The following is a 25,284-nucleotide window of genomic DNA, read 5'->3' as shown; positions in this document are numbered from 1 at the left end:
TTTTTTTTTTTTTTTTTTTTAATATTATTATTATTTTAGTATATTCATAAAGATATCCCCATCCTCAACGGTCGTTTAATTGACCGTTACTCCCGGTGGCTGTTCCAGGATCCTGAAGCGGTGGCCCTCCGGTTCCGCCATGGCCTTCCTCCGTGCCCTCACACATGTGCCACTGCTTCCGCCACCGCACAAGACCCTCCCTGCCGACCACGGACTTCATTCAATTCTATGCATTCAATGGATAAGCTTTCTTCTTTATTAAAAATAAAAATAAAAATAAAAACTTTTTTAAAGATGTCAGAATCATAATTTTCTTTTTCTTTTCTTTTTTTCTTGTTGATTTACCTCATTGTTGTTAGACGAACACGACTCTCCACAATAGTATGATATTGTCCACTTTGAGCATAAGCTCTCATGGCTTTGCTTTGGGCTTCCCAAAAGGCCTCAATTATTCTTAGATTATAAACGAGTGTATTCTTAGATTATAAACCCATGACCATTCCCTAAATTAACGACGTGGGACTTTCATCATCCAACAATTGTAATTATTTATATATTTTATTTAATCATTCTTATATTCACCATATTTTCTAATTATCTCAAATCCACTTAAATATTTGATACAAATAAATCCATGAATTTAAAACATAAAACACAACTCTTCACGATGATATGATATTGTCTCATGGCTTTCTTTTGGACTTCCCCAAAATGCCTCACAACAACGAAAAGAGTATTATTTGTTTATAAACCTATGATCATTTCCTAAATTAGCTGATGTGGAACTTTCATCATCCAATAAGCTACGCTTATATTACTAGGGACTCGATTCTATAAACTTAAAAGTTAAGTGTATTTAGTTTGGATTAATTCTATGTTCGATGATATTTTATAAAAAAAAATTTAAAAACATGTGAGTAACAAAAAAAAAAAAAAAACTTATGATACTATAAAGATAGTTTTTATTCTTATAGATACTCTAACATAAATCCATTTTATTTTTTATTAGTAAAAAAAAAAAAAATTATTTTTAAGACCAAATGTTTGACCATCTCCCTACTATTTAACTTAATTAAGTAACTAAACTCAGCCTTAAAAATTGAAAATGTGTATTATACTACGATTTAATTAATCAAAATTAAAATATTCACCAAAAAAGGAAAAAGAAAGTACACGTGGGCCATGTTAATTAGTTAAGTCCATTCAAGTCAACCTCGAAGAATGTTGACTTTTATATTAAAATGTTAATGAATTTCCACGTATTGCGGTCAGATTAGGTTAAACAAATAATTTTGATTAATTAAAAGGAAATGTCGTGTTAATATATAATAGTAAACCACTTTCTACCATACCTTAAATTAAATATTAAGATTAGATTAAACAAATAATTTTAATGGTTAAAAATTTCCCCTTTAAAAATTTTTCATTTATAAATAATGAAAATAAAAATTCATAGTAAATATTATAAAGTTTTGGAATTAAATATTATATTGAAACAGGTGAAAATATATATTTTCCTTTTGAAAAATCAACTACATGCATTAATTGAAACAACATTAAAATAATAAATGAGAAAAAAAGTGAAAATTACATGTATATTTATTATGAAAATATTGTGGTCGAGCGCGGATATGTCGGAATCTGCTCCAAAATTGATGGGTCCAAAATTAAGGCATTTTTTAAAATCAAAATGAATTGACACAAACATGTTTATCTAATCACTTAATTTATGAAATTAATTGATGTTTTACGCGTTTAAATGGAAGCAATCTGACTTTAATTTTGGATTAACAGTTTGGACTTTCAGGTTGACTTAATTACTTGTTCGTTAAGCTAGCATTAATTCGTTATTAGGTAAATTAATATTTAAAAAATTAAAGAAAATATAAATTTGGTTATTATATAATAATACAACTTTAAATTTAAATTTGCAAAAGAAGTAATGAGAACAGAATATGGGTTAAAATCAGTTCGTTTCGAGTGAAAGGAGATTGAAAGGAGGAAGAAGCTTCGTGTATGGCTGTGGAGGAAGAAAAAATAGAAAAAATAAAAAATAAAAAATTGGGTAAATTTAAATATTTAAAAATGACACGTATATTATTAGAGATGGGTCGGATACTGTGGGAACCCACCAGGAATGAGATGCGGGTTCTTCGTTTAGACAGAATTGGGAAAGGAGTGAACAACGTTTTTTTTCTTTGCTAGATAAATAGAGACGGACATGAAATTTTATATTTTGTTTCCATCTCATGTCCGCCCCTCATTTAATATATATAATCTTTTTTTAAAATATAAAAGTAATGGTATTATTTAAGTTAATGATGTTGTAATTAAAAAAAAATGTTAAAAGACTATATTATAATTTAAAAAAATTATATAATATAATGAAATATAACATTGAAAAATAAATGTGGTAATAATAAATTTTATCCATAAGTCGAGAGGTAATTGGAATAGGACAGTGAGTGACGTTTTAATTAAAGCACTTTAAATCGAAACAAAATTGGTTTGCAATGACGACAAATAGTTTGTTAACCAAACCGCTGAAAGATGGCAGTACAAAACATACCGACAATCCCAATAAACCGGTTGCCGGTAAAATTGTCAACGAAGATAGACAGTGACGACACGTCGGATGAGATTGAGGGAGCATTATCCGGGGACGAAACTGGCACGAATGGCGAAATGTGGAAATTATTAAAAGAGTTTTAAAAAAAAAATAATTATTATTATTTTTGGGGCGTCAAAGTAGATGGTCCTGTCCAGCTAGTTAATTCTATTGCACTGCCGCCGTAACTGACCCACCGTCCATGCTTCCATTGACTGACGCGTGTCCGCGTCAGTACCACAAGAGGATATTCCCCCGCCAGCTTGGATTAATTCTTGAGATGACCTAATTTTAGGCTTTAGTTTACTAATTATTCATTAATTTGCTTCAGTTCAAGCTAGCTATATCTAATAATTCTTCATTCATTCACATTCTCATTCGAACAAATTTCATATAATAAAAACACGGCTACCAATAGGAAATTATTAAGTGAATCGTGAGTTTATAAGTAATCTTATCTCTATCAGTATGAGGCCCTTTGGAGAAACTAAAAACAAAGTCAGAAAAGCTTATGCTAAAAGTAAATAATATCATATCACTATGGAGAGTCGTGATTCTTAACACCGATAGGTGGCCACAAATGGTTCAGGGGCCATTTCCACGTATTCAAGAATTGTCTAAGTCTCGATTCTGCTTTCCTTGAGTATACATTTTTCAACTTCTGTTGAAGACAACCAGACTGAAAGTGAGCAAGGAACAGATCTTCCACAAGGTTCATAAATACCGTTCAGACATAGAACACTCATCAAATACTAACTTCAACTCATTTCTCTGTCAAAGATTTTCATCAAACCGACTTCCAACGTTAATCGTTCTTTTTCATTTTCAGTATTCTTTCAACTTCTCCACTGTAAGGTTCAACATGGAAGGCATACTGCTGAAAAACAGAGAACACAATCATCTCTAAACATATCAACACATTCTGGAACGCCTCTTCGACTTGCTCAACGTCTAACCAGATGTGGGTTGACCCAATAATGCCCAGTGCAACAAGTATATCTAGCACCACACCCTGAACAATGGATGGCATGTCATGATGAAGTTAAGAACAGTAACAAATTACAGAAACAAATTCAATGAAGGACAGAAGACAGGAAATTGTTCATATTCCTTAACAGTACACGTGGGATTCAGAGAATAGAGACAAATTAAAACAATTAGATGCCAAAAGTAGGTATACCGACAATGGATGAAACTATTGGAAAGAACTAGGTTCTGCTGAAAATAACAAAATTCTGTATCCTACTGACTCGAGTGCATTTGCGTCAGTGCTAAAAGTTCATTATGAATCTTAGTCGACGGGTTATCTGATATAAGTTGGTTGCACATTACCTTCAGCATCCATAATTTAAGGAAAAGTCAACGATACTTGGAAAAAAAAAAAAAAATACTGGTACAGGCACAAGGGCAGAAAGAAACATGCGCTCAAAAGAAAGTTGGAACTCCAAACAATGGCTTCCTGGTCCTAAACTTGCCAAAAAAAAGAAAAAAGCTTCTTTGTCCTCAACCCTAGTGTAACATCCAAACCTCACCACCCAACCACCCAAACCTCACCGCCGGCAGATAATGTCCTCTTTGGGCTTTCTCTTTCGAGCTTCCCCTCAAAGTTTTTAAAACGCGTCTGCTAGGGAGAAGTTTCCACACGCTTATAAACAATGTTTTGTTCTCCTCTCCAACCAATGTGGGATCTCACAATCCACCCCCTTTGAGACCCAACATCCTTTTTGAGACCCAACATCCTTGTTGACATCATTCCTCTTTCCAATCGATATAGGATCTCGCACTTAGTGCTGCATTTGATATTCTCATTATCATATTATTCACCACTTCTCTTGGGGGAAGGTTATTTTGGGGAGTGATTAAAAAAAATATATGCAAGCTTGCTTATTCATGGAAAAAGCTCTGAATTAGCCGTTTTACCTGCCAATAGGAGAAGAATACAATCCCTTTAATGCACATGAACTTGGCCAATGGATTGTGTGGTTTAAGCTCCTTGGCGAAAACATGGTAGAAGACAACCAGAGAGTACATTGCCAGAGAAACTGAAATGTTAAGGATGATGGTAACCGTCCATCTTAACCAGCTAGGATACATTCTCAATAGTTGCAGTGTTATCATCAAAATAGAGCAAACAGGGCGGATGACAACAAATTGCCATGTCCAATGCTTGAGAAGTAATAGTTGTCGATGGTCCAAACGGACAGTTTGAGGCTGCAAGTTTTATCACAAATAAAAGTTAAGGAATATGAAAGAACGAATAGAAAAGATCAAGAAGAAAGCGCTGGTACGATGTCCTAAAGCCCCAATAGAAAGGAAAATGGAATCCAATTGATCCAATTGATCCCAGTGATAACTGCTTATTCCAACTCAATACATTCCATTTTTGTACCTGAAATAGTGTTATTGGAAACGAATGATGAATCTCTCTTCCTTTGATTTCATCCGGTATAATATTGTTGCTCATCGATATATTCAGATAACTATACATCAAAGCCAAGAACTTAGCAATTACCTGACATTCAACACACATACAGGCAAGAGGCAATTATTATTAACTCAACTAGAGTGGGCACACGGCAAAGTGAAATTAAACCATTTTTGAAGAAACTCACCAAAGCTTCATAACATTCCTTAACAGAGTCTAAGAACATGAAGAATTCCTTGCTCCCCTTGATATGTAGCAAACCCACAAATGAGTCAACTGCATATAAGGGAGCCATTAATATAATAATTACTATGGCCTTTTGCTCCTTAGGGTTCTTCCAGTAAAAGAGATGCTGAGATAATAACTGCACAGTGTAATGCATTGTCAACATCACGCAGAATCCAGATCCTAATACAGTCAGCTGTTCAGGATTCAAAGTGGATAAAGTGGCGAAATCCATTATTCCACAGAAGAAAGAAAACCTATGGAAGAATCTGCAAAAAGAACATAGGAAAATCAATATACTTATATTAAGCTAAATGCCACATACGGTCGTTTTAACTTGATTTCTAAATGATATTGGGAAAACAGTTCCTAGAATCAGCAACAATGACAAATACCGTTCAACCTAATTACTAATTATGGCTATTTGCGTTCTTAAAATAACTCAACATGTGCTATCAACATAAACAATCTGAACTGCAGAAACAAATAGAAACACAAATTTATGCCCTTGGAGAATATACACCGTACAGCTTCAAATTCTCGGTTTCGAGCTTATGGATAATTTAAAGCAAATTGGAGGGCAAAGTTAACGAAATTACGCAAAATCAAGGAAGGTTTCACTTTCGGCGATCAGTATTTGGGATTTTGGGGGTGAGGGGCCAACTGAAGCTTAGAACTAGCCTAGACTTTGAGATTCATTGCGATCTAGCCGAAGTTGTAGTTAACATGAATAGATAAGATAAAAAGTTTTGATTACTCACTTCGAATCGGAATGGTTCGTTGCAGTTGGTTCTGCTCCTTTACAGCGGAAAGTTGCCCCCGAGTGGCGCGCCGATCAAATTACAAAGAATGGGGAAGACGAAGGAGATTGACCCAGGAATTGTTCAGCAGCGGTCCCATGAATGACAGGTGACGGTAAATTTTAATACACAAATTTTAATCCGACTTTTTTAACCATTAAATTTTATGGAAGCTTTGACAAACTGTGTCAGACTAATTTTAGCACAATTTGGTGTATCACACAATTTTATTTTAGGGATTTAATTATTTTTAATATAAATTAAGATTGTTTTCCCATTCTTTTTTTTACTATGAATTTCACATTTATTCTAGATCAAACTTTTATTAATTAAAGGAAGTATTAAACAAATGATTTTTTTTTTTTTTAATTTTGAAAACAAAAAGTAGATATCAAATTAAAGAAAATTAAATTATAAAAAATATTCTTAATGCTTCATTTCAACTTGTTTGAGTGCCTATATATCTGGAAGAACACTTGCCCCCTCCCCTCCCTACTCACCTCGTGTCTTACCGAGGCTGTTGGCACGGAGTTAGTCGGGGTTTCTTCCTAGAGTCTTTGTCATGATCGTGCACTCGATGAAAGAGCTTTACAAGCGGCATTGCCCTTCTTCACTCAGTGTGGCTGATCATTGGAAAGGATCAGCTAAGCATCATTAGTTTGGTCAACCTTTACCTAACCAACAACCTAATACTATGCAATCTCATCAACACAACCCTTTTTTGTTTGATTTAGGATTTGGTCCGAATAATTCGATAGATTCTCACGCGTTACATAGCTGCTCTCCACTTTATTCTCAATTGAAAGATGAGACAAACTACCTTTAGTTAGGAGCCTCTTTCCTTCCCCTTAACTCCCAACAAAGAACGTTCGATTTGCATGGGTTAAACATATTTTTCTAAGTCAAGATCAAACTTAGATTATGAGTATGATCGAATTCTACGAGCATAATACTCCCAACTCCCCAACTCTTAAAGATAAAGCAAAACTAGTGAGCATCTGTTTGAGGGCTTAATAAAATTCCCCCAACTTGCTTGGCGTCACAGGTTTGTGGTGCTTTAAAAATGAGCCAATATTTCAACCCAATTGCTTGCACTCAAACAACACCTCTTATAATAATACAATTACAATACAATACAACTGCGTGCTTTATCTGCATATATTTATATTTTATATTTATAACCCAACTTTCCGTTCGCCATTGATCTGGAACAAAAATGTGGCTCTTTAGATTTCTGGTTTTGCTCTGTTTTACCTTCCTTCTCCTGCCTAGTGCTCAAGGATGGAGCAAAGAAGGCCATGTCCTAACATGTCAAATTGCCCAGGAGCTCCTGAATCCAGAGGCAACAGAGGCAGTTCAAGCTCTGCTACCTGAAAGCGCCGGCGGGAATCTCTCGGCCATGTGTGTATGGGCTGACCAAATCCGACGCTGGTCTAAATACCGGTGGACCAGTCCCCTTCACTACATCAACACGCCGGACAATGCCTGTTCTTTCCTCTACAAAAGTATCTCCCTCCTTTTCCTTTTCCTGTAAACCAAAAATCTTCTTCTTTCCATTATTCAATTAAAACGCTGCGTTTTCTTCAGGGGATTGCCATAACACTGCCGCCCAGCTCAACATGTGCGTCGCCGGTGCCATTCGGAATTTCACCACTCAGCTCACTGCCTTCCCAAAACAAGGCCCCGACGCTAAAAGTAAGTCACCCGACCCGTATTCTGACCCGAATCCGATAATATATTTTTAAAGACGGCGGTTTCTTTCTTTATTGGTTTTTGCAGATAACTTGACGGAAGCGTTACTGTTTTTGTCGCACTTCGTTGGGGATATTCATCAGGTAAAGTCATTGAAAAAAAAAATGTTAATTTTAATTAATTATGTTAATGTTAATTAATTTTTTAATTTATTAATTTTCAGCCACTGCACGTGGGATTCACGAGCGATGAGGGAGGGAACACCATAGAGTTACGGTGGTACCGCCACAAGTCCAACCTGCACCATGTAAGACCTAAACACATATTTAATTACAAGTAATTCTTGTCGAATTTCCAGTTAATTTTTTTACAAAAATAAAAGGTAAAATATTTATTTAATAATAATAATAATAAAAGAAAATTGGAGGGATGCAGGTATGGGATAGGGAAATTATTCTTACAGCCCTGGCAGATTACTACGACAAGGACACAGGCCTCCTCCTAGAAGACCTACAAAGGAATTTAACCCATGTAATTATTAATTAATACAATTATTTTTCATTAATTACCACAAAATAAATTTGAAGTTTTTATTTTTTTTAATATTAAGTGTCAATTTTGGTAGGGAATTTGGAGCGATAATGTTCCGACATGGGAGCGTTGTGTTAATGTTAATTCATGCATAAACAAGTATGTTTTATTTATTTATTTTAAGGATGCTTATTATTATTATTATTATTATTATTATTATTATTATTAATTTTTGTGTGTGAAATTAGTTGGGCTGAGGAGAGTATAAAATTAGCTTGCACGTGGGCATACGAAGGGGTTGAAGCTGGCATGACTTTGTCAGGTATGTAATTCATGTAATGCACATTAACAATAAGTAAATAATATCATTAATCAATATTAAGAAACTCTTAAACAAAAATTAGTTTTTTATTAAAACAAATGAAAACCCTAATTAATGTCGTTTATGTCGGCAGAGGATTACTTCGATTCAAGGTTGCCAATTGTAATGGAACGATTGGCCAAAGGTGGGGTCCGGTTGGCCATGCTTTTGAACCGGGTTTTTTCTGAAAACCCTAAAGGAGGATTCGGCTCCTCAATTTGATTAATTTGACAACGCATTTTAATATTAGCCAATAATTGTAACAGTTCACACAGTTTGACCATAGGGATGTATTCATAATTTTCATAACTTTACTTAAAATAGTTTAATGTACCTAAATTAATGTCTATAATATATAGTTTAATCAAATCATTACTATATCCACTGAATTTAAAAAATTATATATATATATATATATATTTTATTATTATTATTATTTTTTTTAAGGAAGGAATTTTATAAAAGATATTTCGAAAAGATTGAGTGATGGGCATTTCCATCCACTTATTATATTCAAGGATAACAATTTATTATTATTATTATTTTTATTTTAAAATTTTAAAAATATCTATTTCCAAAAGAAGAAAAAGTATTTATTCTTTATTTTGTTTTTATTAGAACCGCGAATTTATGCTGTATAATCTTTTATTATATATAACTACCTATTTCAATTTATGTGTGATGTTTTGAGAAGAAATTGTAGGACGATAAGATTGCTCAATATCTTAAATTTTATGGGTTCACATCGTGACATGTATATTCATTCAACGAGTTTATTGATTCTTTTGATTATTGATCATACATGTCAAAATCGATCTTTTTCGACTACTTGTTGGTACTTTAATTTATTTAACTATCATAAGGTCGGATATCTCTTGTTCTTTTGGTGGTGTTGCTCAAATTATAGACAAGTCAAGTCATGTGAAGTTCATTTATTTATTGCAAAAAAGAAAATTCTTCGATATATGACAAGCACTCTCGATTTTTGTTTGGAGTATAAACATGTTCCAACAAATAGAATATATATATATATATATATATTCTTTTTTAAACTCAACATAAGAATTAGACTTAGAGAGTCAGAGCCTAAACTACTATTAACAAATATTAAAGTTTAGGTTTCTGGTAAGATCTCATATGAATTGGAGAGCAATGAAAATTTCACATTAGTTAAACATTTCTTATTAAGGACGTGAAAAACTCTTTCTAATAGACCATATCTGCTAGCTAGGCCACTCGCCATGAATTGTGGAATCCCATATTGATTGGAGGGGGTGTCTCTAATGAATGTTTCCTTTTTTTCTTCAACCGAGATAGAATTGGGTGTGAAACCATTCTTAATCCTTAATTCATATGGAAATTCTGTTGCAAAATTTGTTTTTTTTGCTTCAATTCAATTAAAAAACAAAGAAAAAGTTATTAGGGTAAGCATGATGTAAGAGTTGCATGTTGAAGGTGGGTTGTGTGTTTCCAATTGAGCGTTCCGTGATGTAAGAGTTGCATGTTGAAGGTGGGGTGTGTGTTTCCAATTGAGCGTTCATGGCAACGGATCACACTAATTCGTCGGAAATTTCTCTGTTCTTCCAATAAAGCTCTGCAATATTAGGCATTATAAGAGGTGAAGTATGAAACTATAAGTACCTAACCCATTAAACTCATCTTACCGTCTCCTTCAATCCGTCCTTTTCCTTTGCGTTTTCCCCTCTTTTTCAATTCCTCCCCCTTCCAACTTGAAACGTCACCAATCTCTACAATCCACTGCTATTATGCCCTTATATACTGCAATTTTGGCTGCTAAACTTCCACATGGGTTCGGTTTGAGCGGAAGGAGCAGCTGTTCCCTACCCAACTATGCAGGTTTTAAATGTTCCTTCTTCTTCCCTTCCACCCACATCCATACTTCTTCCCCTAATCGAACGTATTCGTCTGTTTCTTCTTCTTCGTCCATAATGGAAGACCAGAAAAGGGTCGGTCCTTTGATTTCTGGGCCGGAATCACTTTCTCAAGAACTTAAAGTCGCCGTCGGAGCTGTTCAGATGGCTTGCTTTCTTTGTCAAAGAGTTCAGAGCAACTTGCTTAAGAACAATGCCCAAATTCAAGCCAAGGATGACAATTCCCCTGTTACTGTAGCTGGTAATTTCATTGTTTTCTCTTCATTGTGCTTTACTCGTCCATTTAAGAGATGGGTTTCGATTGTCTATTGCGTTGCGTTCATCCTTTTTGTTGGTAGACATATATAGCGTTCTAGTATTGGAATTTTTTCTCGAACAGATTGGAGCGTTCAGGCAATTATCAGCTGGATTCTGTCAAAATCTTTTGGGAGTAAAAATGTATCAATTGTTGCTGAGGAGGATGTTCAAACTCTTTCCAAGCCTGGGGCAGACCGATTGTTGAAAGCTGTTGTGGAAACTGTAAACGAGTGTCTTTGTGAGGCACATCGTTTTGGATTGGAAGATCCAGAAAGAACCCTCTGTTCTTCCGAGGTTCTTGAAGCCATCAGCCGATGCAACTCTTCCGGCGGTTCGACTGGAAAATTTTGGACACTTGACCCTGTGGATGGCACCTTGGGGTTTATACGTGGTGATCAATATGCTATAGCTCTAGCATTGATAGAAGATGGAGAAGTGGTGCTGGGGGTTCTGGGATGTCCAAATTACCCAATGAAGAAGGAATGGCTATGTTACCATCCTCGCTACCATAGAATCATAACCAAATTATCAGCTACAACATCAGATTCTTGGGACAAAGGTTGTGTGATTTATGCCCAGAAAGGTAGCGGTGAGGCTTGGATGCAACCACTGGTTCATGAAACTAAGAAATTGGTATGGCCTAACTCTGCTATACCAATTCAAGTGTCCACCATTGATGATCCAGCATTGGCTACATTCTGCGAACCAGTTGAGAAAGCAAATTCAAGCCATTCATTCACTGCAGGGCTTGCTCATAGCGTTGGACTTAGGTACATATGATTTTCTATTCTGTTTAGGCATTTGAAGGGGTCTGAGTTAAGCTAAAAGAAAACGATAACATGTCGTGTTTTGAGTGTAGGAGCCAACCATTGAGAGTGTACAGCATGGTGAAATATGCAGCCATAGCTCGTGGTGATGCTGAAATCTTCATGAAGTTTGCAAGGGCTGGTTACAAGGAGAAGATATGGGATCATGCAGCCGGTGTGGTTATCATACAAGAAGCTGGTGGTGTAGTCACAGATGCGAGAGGCCGTCCACTCAACTTCTCGAAAGGCATGTATTTAGAAGGCCTCGACCGAGGAGTCATCGCTTGTGCTGGAGCCAACCTTCATGACAAAATAATCAGAGCAGTCGACGCAAGCTGGAACTCCTCTTGCCTATGATATTATGGGTTCTTATATGGTAAAAGGGGGAAGAAGAAGAAGCAAAGTTTGGTTTCAACTGTAACTTTTGGTACATCTGAGTTCCACAGAAACTTTCTTATCATTCAGTACAAGCTTGTATTTCTTGTAAAAACCCTGCTTATACTGTTCCAGAGTTCGTCCTTTTAACTCTTTTCCAGCCTCTTCCTTCTCGAGTGTTAGTTTCAAACAATAACCTCAAACAGCAAACTCAGTCAATATTGATATGAAAAATAACACTCATAAGAACAAAGCCATTTGATTGTGTATATATCATGTAAAAAACAGACCAGTTGTACGGATTCGCTTACAGTTTCCCAAGGATTTAGTGATATTCTCTTCCAAGTACATAAGGTATGATCAGTACTACAACTATACCAGTAGTTACATATTGATCTTTCTTTTTCCTTATTTTCTTCTCCTCACTCACTTTCTTCCTTCTGCTCTGGGGGAGGAAGCTACACAGAGTACATACAAAAGGAAACACATCTCTGTGGGGGCAAAACTGAACGCTCAATAATGAAAAAAATAGGATGGACTACCACAACTATTGCAGTATGACAATGATAACATGTGTCGAAAGGAAGTACAACCCTGATCCAGATCAAGCTCAGATAGGATCCTTGCTTGTTGAATATCAATGACGGCCGCATTTTCATGTTCCTTCTTCATCTTTGGTCAATTTTTCAATGATTTTTTTTTTAAATGGATCGACCCAACTCTTGTCCTCTGCTACCGCTTTGTTCCATCGATTTTTGAAGATTTGAAGTTCCCATGTCGATTGCCTCCTTATCTGCTCAAGTTCAAATCAAGTATCAACACTAAATGAGTTCAAGTTCGAACAAATAAAGATCAATATGGTCAGCACACAATGCAACCAACCCCATTGGCGAAATAAGCGATTATATGTGATAAAAAAGTGATTGTGTATGTATTGGAACTGGAAATGAGAAGGTAATCTTGGCTCTGAAAAGTGATGGGCGAAAAGTCTAACCTCTGTTCGAACATCAGCCGGTGGCAGGCTAGGTTTCTGAGTCAAACAAAAAAAAAGTACGAGATTTAAATAAGATTTCAATAGACAAGCATCACGGACATAAAGAAATTTTCAATGGTTACCTTTGCGTACTCTGCAGCTTTCAAAGAAGGCCTAGACTGTCAAATGAAGAGGAAAATTTAATGGCGGAAGAGTGAAACTAAGCACATCGAAAACACCAATGATGTGATACAGACTATACAAATCATACAATGGAAAAAAAAGTGAGCAATGCAAATTACCTTGGTTCCACCTCCACCCAAAGTCTGTATGCCCTTGTGAACAATATACTGACTATCAATTACTCCCACCTTCTTGGTGCGATCACCCTGCAGAACAAGTTACTTAAGCACATTTCAAAATGAAAGATGAAATTATAACTGAGATGGCAGTTTCATTTTAAGCAGTGTCAGCCTTCTCAGTGAAACAACAGGAAAAGCTTGTATAGTATTCCAGTAGAGAAGGGCCTTCATTATCAGTAAAGGGCAGAGTTTGGTTCTTTCCTTTGCTCATAAATTTTCAATTTTGATATCCAAGTTACCATCAGCACATGTAATTTTGAAACTAGGATAGAAAATTCCGATGCCAGTTGGAAACAATGAGCTGATAAAGGTTTGTATCGGGTTGTGAGGTTAGCTATTACCTAAGAAATGATGAATATATGGAAGCCTTACCTGTGCACAATAGCCAAGTTTCATATCCATTCCCCATCCATGGACAAGATCATTCTGGACGAAAGAACTAACGTGTTAAAATGAAATGAGGGTGTGTGTGGAAGGAAGAGAGAGAAGGTGTAGCTCTCAAATGGTGAATTAGATTAGGAGAACTACCTGTATAAGATGCCAAGCACAATACCAGGCTGATCTCGAGAATACAGGGGCCATACCTTCTACAAATCTAGAAAAGTAGTAATATTTTAGAAGTTAGTTCATTTGCCCATACGGATAGCAAACAGAGACAAAACTCATGCTTGTCATTGTATTTGATAAATTTCTTGTTTTAATTATAACATCACAAACTTGGATTGTTTTTGCTTGATGCACCAGAATATTTGTTTAAATACAGTAAAAAAGGAATGTAATATGTCATATCACAATAGATGAAACAAGAAGATTAAGTGCATCCACACAATCACTAACCCAGTGCAAGGTGGCCCCTCACTTTTATCTGTACATTTCGTACTACCTCTGAGATCATAAACCCTTCTGCATGGACTACTAAATGTTAGATGAATAATTGACGTGGATTAAGTAGTGTTTAATGAAGTACAGTTAAAATATCTTTTTTACCTGTGTATCTTCTTTGTTCGTGCACGAATGGTAATTCTATGGTGTATATCGGTCGAATTTGGATCCAAGGCGGGCTGAGATATTTCCAGTCCTTCAGACTTTGCAATTTCCAGGTATCTGAAATTTATAAAGTTTTTAGATGAAAAATGAGATATTTCTTCCTAATGTGAGAGACTGAGACAAATGGCAATGTCTAGCAAGGTTATGTCTTTTTTTTTTTTAATATATAAGAAGCATCAAGCAAGGTTATGCGGTTGTAAATAGTTGTGTGTACTCGGTAGGTAAAGGAACAGCACTACATTGGGGAAAGCTAGGAAAGTGCCAAGTAGAATGAGAAGAGACTAGGCCTCTTGAATGCCTCGGAAGTTAAATTCTTTTCAACGTTAGTTCCGAGGAGATTCCTAAAAATAAGAATGCTAGTAAGTAATAGACAGACATTGTTGTATGCTTGAGAATGAGAAAGGTCACGTGAGATCCCATATTGGTTGGAGAGGGGAACGAAGCATTCTTTATAAGAGTGTAGAAACCTCTCCCTAGCAGAAACTTTGAGGGGAAACCCGAAAGGAAAAACCCAAAGAGGAAAATATATGCTAGCGGTGGGCTTGAGCTGTTACAAATGGTATCAGAGCCAGACACCGGGCGGAGTGTCAACAAGCACGTTGGGCCCTGAAGGGATGAATTGTGAAATTCCACATTGATTAGAGAGGGGAACGAGTACTAGCGAGGACGCTGGCCTTGAAGGGGGTGGATTGTGAGATCCCATATTAGTTGGAGAGGGGAACAAAGCATTCTTTATAAGGGTTTGGAACCTCTCCCTAGCTGACACGTTTTAAAAACTTTGAAGGGAAGCTCGAAAGGGAAAACCCAAAAAAGACAATATCTGCTAACGGTGAGCTTGAGCTGTTATAGGTCAAGCTTAGAAATAAGAATAGAACATTAATATTGACCCAACTCTAACTCTTCATTTTTGTTTTTTAATCCATGTAAACTTGGAAAGTAACATTAACGCTTCAGCGACTTATTAACAGTGACTACAACCCAGAACAAATTCAAATAACAAGGAGAGTATTGATGACTTCTTTAAAAGATGAACGAGCTTATTTTTGTACCTTCTTGGGCTAAAATGTTCGACCCCCAAATCTTCATCCCAAAGAAATATGTAATCATAAATGTACACAACTGCCGGTTGCAAAAAGCGTTTTGCATACCACCTGAAGAGAATGACAAAAGACAAGAAACCATTTAAACTAAACAGCAGCCATTCTAAGTCCATCTATGATTGGAGAACCCTTAGCAAGAGAGTGGGAAAAAAAAAATAGAAGGGAAAAATGCAGATAGACAAACATACCACTTGGTTTGGTTTCGTGCAGCTATATGTATCGCGTCATTACTCCAATCAAGATCCCACCATCCATCCACATTGCCATCATAATGAAAGAGAATAATTGTGAAATTCTCTGGAAGAAACTGAAATGTATGAACTTAGATATAGAGTAATCCCAATAAATATGGTTAATGTTAAATGATAACAAGATCATACTTTTTGCACAATAGAATCAACGTTGTCCTTTTGTTTGATGCCAACTGGAATTGCAAGTAAATTGCGGTTGCTGTAATCCTCAGCCTGAAATTTATACCAAGCATGTCAACAGAAGTAATTATTAAATCTTTTAGCAACGCTAAAAAAGGCCTTTCTGAAGTCCTAGCAGTATCAAAGTAAGCATCAACTGATAACTACAAGCACACATCCAAGTATAAGCCTTAAGAAACAAAATAGCGATAGAAACCGACCTGTAACCTTGAATTGCTAGTTTCCCACAGAGGTCTCAACTCCAAATCTGATCTAGCTTCTACTATGCCATGTGGCAAGCCATCCAAGTTTTGATACTCCTCTCCGAGGAGCTAATGGGAAATTTAAAAGAATTTGTTTAGATGGTGATCATTCATTTACAAGGCTCCTTATTCAAGCAAGTAGAGAAATCAACAGAGTATATTGACTACTGAATAAAATTTAAATATTTTAGATCATCACGAGAATTGTAGTTTCAACCCAGGAACAGAAGGCAGGGAGGGAACCAATATGGTCAAACATGAGCAGGAATGACAAAAAACTTACCCTTGTGTTGTCAAAGGGTTGCAAGGTTGTTTCAATCTGTAGGTAAAAAAAAAAAAAAAAAACATAAATTACAGCTTCAGCTTAAAGACAGAAACTGGATTTGTGCACGTGTATGATCTATTCCATACAGATGAGAACCTTAAAGGTGAAATTTTAGCAGGGTATGAGCAAATAGATGGATGAAGTGACTATAAAAATATTGTGAGATCCCACATCGGTTGGAGAGGATAACGAAAATTCTTTATAAGGGTGTGAAAACCTCTCCCTAACATACGCATTTTAAAAACCTTGAGGAGAAGTCCGAAAGAGAAAGCAAGGACAGTATCTGCTAGCGGTGGGCTTGGGCCATTATAAATGGTATCAGAGTTAGACAACGAGCGATGTGCCAGGAAGGAGGCTGAGCCCCTAAGGGGGGTGGACACAGGCGAGATCTCACAAATATTTACTTGAAGTCGAAGATATTAGAAAGCCTTAATTCCCTGGGATATATTACTAAAATATCTAAAGAAATATCAGACTTCAGATGTCCCAAACAAACTTACTTTTGTCTGTTGATATTGGTAATTTGTAGTTCTGTACACAATGAACAGCATTACAATACAAATAACAGCCATAAATTGTAGCTGCTTCATTCTGAAGTGGCATTTTCCCTGCACAACCATCGTATGCATAAGAAACTTCAAGAAAATCAAACACTGCGTAGACAAAAGGGCACATCTTATTTGAAAAGTTCAAATCATAATTCCAGTAAACTTACCCCATCAGAAAATAGACTCTTTTTTCTGATCAGCATGCCCCATGATTTTGATGGCTTCATAGGCAGCAAAACCTCCTATCTTGATTACATACAGGCCCCTGTAACTACACATAAAGAATATAAAACCCCATCATCAGTACTCCAAGCAAAAATAATCCTAATACACATAAGGTTCTGAATTTCTTCTCCAATGACATTTGCTTAGTAGAAATATCACTTTTATCTTTTATCTTCCTCTCCCCTTTGTCTCCCTCCGTTGGTTCAGTGAGAAGAGTCTAATTTGATTTGAGTTTTACAGTTCAAGTGGCAAAACATTTCATAAGTAAGATATATGGAAAAAAAATTTCTGGATGAACTTTCATTGAAACAGAAGATCATCATGCTTAAGATGAACAAAATGTAATATAAAAGGAAGCCACGAACTGTCCAATTTTGGGGAGCTGAGATAAGAAAGAAACAAAGCATGAGAAGCTTGCACCTCCCTTATTCACTTCATATGCATTCAGTGGCAGTCCGAGTATAGAAACGAGCAAGCAAAAAACATTGGGGATCCCAGCAATATATTCCCACACGAAATCAAAAGAAGCATCAAAGAACGAAAATTCTACATCTTATGATAATACCCACAGTTCAATTAAGATGCTAATCTATAAGGATTAAGAAAGGGGAACAGTAGCAGACTCGTATGAATCTTGCAATTAGGATTTCTCCCATTTTCCACGATTGCCAACTATCCCAGATAGATGACGAGAAGCTAGTCAGAGATTCAGCAAACATGGGAAAAAGAAAATCAAGAAGAACACAGAGAAGAGTACCATATTTCCAGACTCATTTTGGAGGAGCGAAGTAACACTTCAACTTAAAAATATGAACAAAATCATTCGATAATTTCCAAAGATCCGATATGGGGGGTGGGAATGAAAGAGAAACGTAAAGATTAAGCTGGAAGTCCCCATTAGAGACCCAAACTTTGGATCCTTAAGTAGTGCTCCATTCAGAATGGAATCAGAAAAGAGCGCACAATGCAAGGGGACCCCTAATCCAAAAAATGCCCGCCGGGTCCAGATCTTTCCAGAGTGGATTCACATACAAAATACCCAAGAGATTAAAAACTCACCTCCGAGATTCGGCAGTCACAGAGAGCTGTAGAACTCCAGTTGAAGCGCCAAATATAAAGAACACAAATCCTTGGCTAGACCCAGCAAAGGGTCCCCTCCCCCAATGGATCAAAAACAGTGATGAATCACAGAAAACATGAAAAGGGGGAGGAGAGAAAGTGATGGGATGAGCAACAAATAAAAACGATAGGGTAACAGAGCAAGAGAGAGAGAGAGAGAGAGGAAAAAAGAAATGTGGAGAGAAGAAGAACGAAATAGTAGGATGCGGCACGTTTCAAGGGAAGAAGACACTTTCCCATTTTGCACCTTTAACTCTTCTCTGCATGTCATTCCATACCAAAACACATCACATACACTGCCTGTGCAACCTCACCATCGCCACCATTTTTCCCTCTTCTTTATTTCATCCCGTTTCAAAAACCCAATTTGGTAACCAAATTTACCACCCATCTATATTTGCATCCAATATTACCCCTTTTCATTCCAATCCATACTACTTCATAATAAAATTGATCTTAAATCAGAGGATAACTAAGAACTCAGAAATAATTTTTATAACTAAGAACTAAGAAATAATTTTAAAAAATTGAAATTTAGGATTAGGTTACTTTTTAAAAAATTTCCTAAAAAAACATGTCAGTAAAGGCAAAACATGAATTCATGTCGGTTTATAACGATAATTTTTACTCTTGCAAGTAAGAAACAAGTAACGTAATTTGGTTACCCGAGAATAATAGAATTATTAGGTGTCAACAGGTAATCTGCTTCATATCATATCATCTCCACTCTAGTTTCCATTTAAAACCCATTCAAAATTTTAGTTTTGGTTTTCTTTTTATAAATATTTATGGTAATTTAATCTAAAATTTACCCATCAATTAATTGTCACCCACTTTTCCCTCCACTCTCAATCTCACTTTCATTATATTATTCCTTTATTATATTTGTTTTTTTTTATTTAATTATAAATATTTCCCTCTACCAACCTGTTGAATTTTGAGTCGTTTGCTTCATATTCCCACACTTTCTTCTCTAATTAATTATGCTTTAATTAAACCTCAATCTTAGTTTATTATATTGTTTTCTCTATTCTGATTACTTCAAAATTTTAATTAAATTACTTTATCTAATTTCATTAATAGACCATCTACTTTACCACCTCTCTATTCTAAGCATTTAACATTTGTAATCAAATAAAAGATAGTTCGAAAAATCAAAACTCCTCTAAAAACAGATCATTATATCTAATATAAGAATTAGACAAAACTTTTTCCTATGCTATATTTTAATCTTTCTATTTATTGAAATATTTTGTCTAATAAAATTTTTATTATTTTCGTCTATAACATTGCATTTTTAAATATTATTTAATCAAATTTCCAAATTACTTATTTTGTTTTAAATTCAATGTCAAATTCAACCAACATTAATTATAATATAAATTAAAATAAATAAATTACACCATGAAATCAAATAAGTGTAGCTCCTAATTTTTTTTATTTTTATTAAAAAAAACTATTTCAAATAAATATAAAAAGGAAATAAAATAATAATTCATAAAAACACTTTGCGTAAGAGAGAGAATTGTCTTGAAATAAACAGAATATACCAAAAATAATTTATCCCATGGAATAAAGAAAAAGTAGAAAAACTTTATCAGCCAACCAAGAAATGACACCTGGACACGAATCCTCGACTTCCGGAAGTACCGTCGAAAGCAATATTATTATAATTATTTGAATATTATATTTTAGTGTTTTTATTATTATTATCGTGACATCAAAGCCCATCGGACCATCGGGTATAAATACAATATTCCACGACTAAATCCAACACTATTAGAAAATAAACCATAAAGTCCGGAATTAATTACACGATTAATTATTAATTTAACAAAGATACTGTCGGTGATAATTTATTATAATTAATTAACTTATTCGTAAATACACTAAAACCGACCCTTTACAGCACCGCCGTCATGATGACTTTCATGTGCCTTCAAAATTAATAATAATAATAATGATAATCATGCAAAAGCCCACTTACCAAATATTTTTAAAATGTAAATTAAATATAATTTCCATGTTATTATTAAATTTATTTAATAGAGATAATATTAATAATATACCCTAACCTCGTATACCAGCCACGTGGGTGGGTTTATGTGATTAGGCACCAATTGTGCCTTGTTAGCGAATCATGGACCTGGACACTCGGCGGAAATCGTGGCCGTACATTTTTAATTGTTACCTTGACGTCGGCTGATTTTTTTCAAAAAATAAAATATTTAACATGTACTCTCATTTCTTTTATTGATTTTGAAAATACATTTACACATTTTTTTTATCTATAAAAATAATTAAATAATAATAAATTTTGATATAACAAAAAATGAAAATCAAATTTTGATATTGTTGTTTGTGAGGGAGTGATTTTGAGTGAAATCTTCCGATTCTCTCTATTATAACTTTTCTTTCTTTTTTATTCTTTTTTATTAGTATAGTCATAGTCAATTATTATATCACTCATTCTTGAATTAATAAATTATATTTTAAATTTGGTAATTACAATTTATTTTAAAATGGTAAGTTTTATCTGAGTATATTGAGAAAATAAATAGGAGGCGAGTTATGTTTTTTTAAAAAAAAATATATTTTAAATTTGAATACCAAACTTTGTTTTTTTTTTTAATAATGAAAAATCAATTTAGAGTTATCTATTTTTTTCAAAAAAAAAATTGAATGCAAAACGACATTAATAATTATATCTATTTAAAAAAAATGGTAAGTTTTATCGAGTATTAGGAAAATAAATTACACTAATAATTATATCTATTTAAAAAAAATGGTAAGTAAATCAATTTAGAGTTATCTAATATATTTTTTAATAATAAAAACTTTTTACCAAATATAAATTTAATTTATTTAATTTAAATATTTAGACTCGAGTATAAATTGATATTTTTAATTTGATTTTTTTTTATAACTTGAAAATTAGATGGCTTATACCTTGGGCGTGCAGGCTTACGGAGGAACAATCCTCGTCCGGAGCTCCGCCGCGACTAGGTTCCAATCGCCAGTACTGTGCCGGAATACGGCACCTACTAGAAGCTCTTCCCACGTATCCCACCTCTTTTCTATCGCCTCCGCTCCCATCTCCGACAAATTTGAACGTATTAATCAACGAACCTTCCCACAACCCTAATTTGACGGCGGAAGCAAAGAAAAGGAATAAAGAGAAGTATAGAATGAGGAAAATGGTATTCCGGTGTGTGAATTAGCGGTTTTGGATGGGTGGAATGGGTATGGTTGTGAAAATTGAGAAAAATAAGGAAATTAGACTTTATATTATTTAAGAAATTTTGGGATAATTATTCTAAGAAATTTTAGGATATTATAAATTCCTGGGAGTTGTCGCGCCCTTAGATTGTATTTTCTTTTAAAAAAAGACTAATAAATTTGTTAAATATATTTTTTTAAAAGTTTTAGAGCTGACAACTTCATAATTAAATTACGAGACTTGAAATGGGACCATCCGAGTGTATTTAAGTAGATATTATGTTATCTCTAGGTTCTTACATTCCATTTAGGAGTAGGATTAAGCTTACGACTGTTTTTTACATATCTATATAGTATTTTATACATGTCTATGGATTCTATTGAATATAAAAGTAAGGCATCCTCGTGATAATTCGCGGATAACTCATCAAGTTACCATTGAAATAGGATCCACCCGAGCACTTGCATTAGTTCGTTATTGGGGGCATTCTGAAAACTTCCGAGTCGAAATATGGCTTTCAAATTAAGTTCTGAATTAATGGAGGCTGGAGTGGCAATGCATACGTAAAAAGTAAGAGACTCATTGAATGTCAGAGGCAAATAGGGCTTTTGCACATTTACATTTTAGTTAATCCATGAACCAGATTTATATAGATACATAGTCCCATATCATTTGATCCAATAGTGTTCCGTTAGATAGGAATAGATTTGATAAATACTAATAACTCTTGAATAGAGTATTAAAACCGAATAATAAAATTATCACCATATTTATTCCTTTTTCTACTTCCTCTCCCAACTACAAGATAACCTCGAGGGGTTGCGGGTTTACAAAAGACTGGTATATTTCTGCACGCACAAAAAAAATATTTATACTTAAAACTTTAATTAAAAATGAAGTAGGAATATTTTATTGATTCATTTTTAAATCAAATAGAGACGCCATTGAATTAAATTAATAGTGTCATATGTGTCTTTCTTTGTCTTCATATACCATATTCTCTACCTACTTAGTTATGTCTTATCCAATCTCTTAGTTATTGGTTACCACAAAAACAAAGCTAAAGTAACCTTTGTTATGAATCACAAATCTCTACCATCGTATGATATTGTTCACTTTGACTACAAGCTCTCATATTTCTTACTTCTAAATCCACGATCATTCCCCTAACTAATAAACGTAAGATTCACACCCAACATTTCGCAAAGGGTTTCTCTAATCTCTACCATCTGCCTTTGTCTGGTGTAGCTCAACTCTTACTTTTTTTGTTACTATAAAAGAAAAGCTAAGCAGAGTTGACGCAACACCTTAGTTCTTCTATATCTTATAGGAGAAGAGTTCAAATATTCATCTAAGAACTAACTAGAATATTAGCTTCAAAATGTGCCACAAACAACTACATTTCATGAGACTAATTCGATGCAACCCATTAAATGTAAAGGATTAGAACTCAATACATGCAAGTGCATAATATTCAGAAGCACTAAGAACCAGTAATGCTTTTAAGCTATGCATATACCATAGCTGCAAGACCCACAATATGAACACAAACTCTTAAAGATGTATGTCCAACATGATTATTCAGAAGCTCACACCTACCAAAAACTATACTATTTTGCTAATCAATCCAAAAACTACTCATTTGGAGGAAGTTTTTTCCATTGCAGTTTCTATGATGCTACAGAGTTGTTCTTCTTAACACAACATTATAATGTATTCTTTAAATAAAAGTCAACAAACTCTTTAAAGAAACATTTCCAATAATAATAACAACGATCAATTTGTTAGTTTACATCAAAATAACTAGCTTTTAATTAGCTTTTACAAGTTTAAACCCCAAATTTTACCTATACAATTCAAATACAAGTTACACATACCTAGTTCTCAAATCTGCGAGACAAATGCCCCCAAGAATGTGAAGAATCATTGCCTTTGTGCCACTGGTAATGCTACAAGCATAACGTTAACATGTAAAGGAAACTTTTACTTACACAGAAAGGCATATCAGCAACAGAAGATTCTACCAAATAGAAACAAACGGATTTCATTATACTCACATATTTGCATTGAATGTCTCCACGCATTACATGTATGGATTGCCACATAATTACAAATTGTTGATTAGAGGATACAGACAATACCCGGAATATGAAGAATCAAAATGAGGAGTGCTTCCAACGTGCGATTTCCCATTCGTCGTTGAACGTTTTCTGTCAATATTCTTTCTGATTCGATGTTGTCCTCAAAAAATCTCGACATGTCACTTTACAACTGACGAAACTGGAACTGGAAGCAAGCACCCACGAAAAATTGTGGGACGTGACTTGTAGCTTCAACTTGTAAAGGTGTTGCATCTCCACATTCTTTCTATTAGGGGTGTCAGCCTACCTACTTATTTGTGGTTTGCTTGACATTTGGCATAGTGAACGAAACTTAACATTGTTGAAGTACTAAATTCAATTCCTGAGCACTTCTGGCTAGTGAACCGCCTCTCCTGCAGCAAAATTATGCAGAAAAAATGAGGCAATTTAGCGATAACGTCCCATTCGGGGAACAGGATTTGAGTTGAGATGTGGACCGACAGATTCCAGAAGAAAATGATTATACCTTACAAATGATGGAAGGATTTTTTGAATCTTTTGCAGGTGGGTGAAGCATTGCTTGCAGCATTGTACCCTGTGTTTGAGTTGAAATGCAAGCGGATAACACCAAATTTAGTCTCATTTACATATATTTATAAAGGAAGTGAAAACAAGATGAAAAGTCACCTCTGCTCTGCATGAAGGTCAACACCAACTACTGGAGGTGCTGATACTGCTGAGCTTATAACATGACCAAAAACTGCTACAAGCTTCAATAGAATCTCCATTGACAAACTGGCATGCCTACCGTACCACATAAAATGTAAGCCATAAGAACTTCTTACATCTCAGTAAAATTTCATAAGCAGGAACATAAATTTTAACTGTTGGAATTAACAGCATTTTCAAGGTGCATCATGTCATTGGTATTCCCTTCTGATATAGAGGTTCTGGTTGTCAGTTTGGTCAAAATATCTAACCTCAAGATAAGAAACTTTTTACTACTTTACACCCGAGACAATTACCTTTCTATCTTGCTATCCAATAAACCCACGAGTACAGGAAGTAGGCAAGAGAATAAATCTAGAGTTAAGACATCCATCTTCTCAATGAGAACGCTGATCACATCAGCATGCACCTGCATCATGAACTGGTTCTTAGAATGCCACATTTGGAAGCAGAAAAGATACGAGTAGCTTACAAAATTGAAGGCACATGAAATAAAAACGCAACAACAAAAGATACGCACAGAATGATCTGGAAGTTTTGTCATAGCATTAATGGCACCTTTCATGTCATTCCGCTCCCAAAAGTGTCGTATCACCTGCAGGACACTCACTGATATGAACGCAACTTCAAGAAAAAGTTAATGGTATTATCTGCATGCTGAAAGAAAATTACCTGCAATTTTGTTAAGCGGGATCGAAGGGTACTTAAGAATACATCATGAGATTGCATCAAGTCTTCAATGACATCCCTATCATTTGCAGAGGTAGAATCTCTTCCAGAAATTTGAGGTTCTCCCTTCTGTCAATAAGCAAAAAAAAAAAAAAAAAAAAAAAAAAAAAAAAAAAAAAAAAAAAAAAAAAAAAAAAAAAA

At 34.8% G+C, this 25,284-nt stretch overlaps 5 protein-coding genes across 11 annotated transcripts in view; 2 read left to right on the top strand and 3 right to left on the bottom strand.

The window, feature by feature from the left end:
• Nucleotides 1-3,106: 3,106 nt before the first annotated feature.
• Nucleotides 3,107-6,175, bottom strand: LOC111495152 (transmembrane protein 184C). Its single transcript, XM_023145047.1, has 5 exons — nucleotides 6,020-6,175; nucleotides 5,221-5,527; nucleotides 4,998-5,120; nucleotides 4,529-4,819; nucleotides 3,107-3,620 (listed from the first exon to the last, which is right to left on the bottom strand). The coding sequence occupies exons 2-5, from the start codon at nucleotides 5,491-5,493 to the stop codon at nucleotides 3,414-3,416; spliced, it is 894 nt and encodes a 297-aa protein (XP_023000815.1). The 5' UTR covers nucleotides 5,494-5,527; nucleotides 6,020-6,175; the 3' UTR covers nucleotides 3,107-3,413.
• A 1,054-nt stretch (nucleotides 6,176-7,229) lies between these two features.
• LOC111495151 (endonuclease 1) lies at nucleotides 7,230-8,991 on the top strand. The gene is made up of 8 exons (XM_023145046.1): nucleotides 7,230-7,563; nucleotides 7,646-7,753; nucleotides 7,838-7,893; nucleotides 7,974-8,057; nucleotides 8,186-8,281; nucleotides 8,376-8,440; nucleotides 8,530-8,603; nucleotides 8,737-8,991. The coding sequence occupies exons 1-8, from the start codon at nucleotides 7,275-7,277 to the stop codon at nucleotides 8,862-8,864; spliced, it is 900 nt and encodes a 299-aa protein (XP_023000814.1). The 5' UTR covers nucleotides 7,230-7,274; the 3' UTR covers nucleotides 8,865-8,991.
• Nucleotides 8,992-10,176: 1,185 nt separating this feature from the next.
• On the top strand, nucleotides 10,177-12,289 carry LOC111495178 (PAP-specific phosphatase HAL2-like). Its single transcript, XM_023145087.1, has 3 exons — nucleotides 10,177-10,775; nucleotides 10,914-11,601; nucleotides 11,691-12,289. Exons 1-3 carry the CDS (start codon nucleotides 10,409-10,411, stop codon nucleotides 11,992-11,994), a joined length of 1,359 nt encoding a protein of 452 aa, XP_023000855.1. The 5' UTR covers nucleotides 10,177-10,408; the 3' UTR covers nucleotides 11,995-12,289.
• Nucleotides 12,290-12,409: 120 nt separating this feature from the next.
• Nucleotides 12,410-18,827, bottom strand: LOC111495179. 3 transcript variants are annotated; one of them, XM_023145091.1, is made up of 16 exons: nucleotides 18,325-18,827; nucleotides 17,208-17,305; nucleotides 16,993-17,100; nucleotides 16,451-16,486; nucleotides 16,126-16,236; nucleotides 15,875-15,958; nucleotides 15,683-15,801; nucleotides 15,444-15,545; nucleotides 14,335-14,451; nucleotides 14,185-14,250; nucleotides 13,876-13,942; nucleotides 13,720-13,773; nucleotides 13,288-13,374; nucleotides 13,129-13,164; nucleotides 13,007-13,042; nucleotides 12,410-12,805 (listed from the first exon to the last, which is right to left on the bottom strand). In XM_023145091.1, exons 2-16 carry the CDS (start codon nucleotides 17,265-17,267, stop codon nucleotides 12,668-12,670), a joined length of 1,221 nt encoding a protein of 406 aa, XP_023000859.1. In that variant the 5' UTR covers nucleotides 17,268-17,305; nucleotides 18,325-18,827; the 3' UTR covers nucleotides 12,410-12,667. The 3 variants fall into 3 exon arrangements, with proteins under 3 accessions (XP_023000859.1, XP_023000857.1, XP_023000858.1); XM_023145089.1 differs by having other exon boundaries at nucleotides 17,208-17,311; nucleotides 18,325-18,826; XM_023145090.1 differs by lacking the exon at nucleotides 18,325-18,827 and adding an exon at nucleotides 18,023-18,120 and having other exon boundaries at nucleotides 17,208-17,311.
• A 4,557-nt stretch (nucleotides 18,828-23,384) lies between these two features.
• The window catches only part of LOC111495756 (katanin p80 WD40 repeat-containing subunit B1 homolog), a 7,942-nt gene continuing 6,042 nt past the window's right edge, over nucleotides 23,385-25,284 (bottom strand). For 3 of the 5 annotated variants that reach the window (XM_023145929.1, XM_023145930.1, XM_023145928.1), the window contains 6 exons: nucleotides 25,087-25,212; nucleotides 24,935-25,009; nucleotides 24,711-24,823; nucleotides 24,373-24,489; nucleotides 24,212-24,280; nucleotides 23,623-24,098 (listed from right to left, as the gene is read on the bottom strand). In XM_023145929.1, coding sequence (XP_023001697.1) covers nucleotides 24,038-24,098; nucleotides 24,212-24,280; nucleotides 24,373-24,489; nucleotides 24,711-24,823; nucleotides 24,935-25,009; nucleotides 25,087-25,212 — 561 coding nt within the window. In that variant the 3' untranslated portion in view covers nucleotides 23,623-24,037. Of the gene's footprint in view, nucleotides 23,554-23,622; nucleotides 24,099-24,211; nucleotides 24,281-24,372; nucleotides 24,490-24,710; nucleotides 24,824-24,934; nucleotides 25,010-25,086; nucleotides 25,213-25,284 lie in introns of those variants that run through there. The other 2 variants (XR_002720350.1, XR_002720351.1) reach the window with 2 other exon arrangements.

This window comes from Cucurbita maxima, unplaced genomic scaffold (assembly GCF_002738345.1).
Source record: "Cucurbita maxima cultivar Rimu unplaced genomic scaffold, Cmax_1.0 Cma_Scf00021, whole genome shotgun sequence".
Lineage (NCBI taxonomy): Eukaryota > Viridiplantae > Streptophyta > Magnoliopsida > Cucurbitales > Cucurbitaceae > Cucurbita > Cucurbita maxima.
Note: the sequence above shows the minus strand (reverse complement) of the source record. Positions and strands in the feature narration are given on the sequence as shown.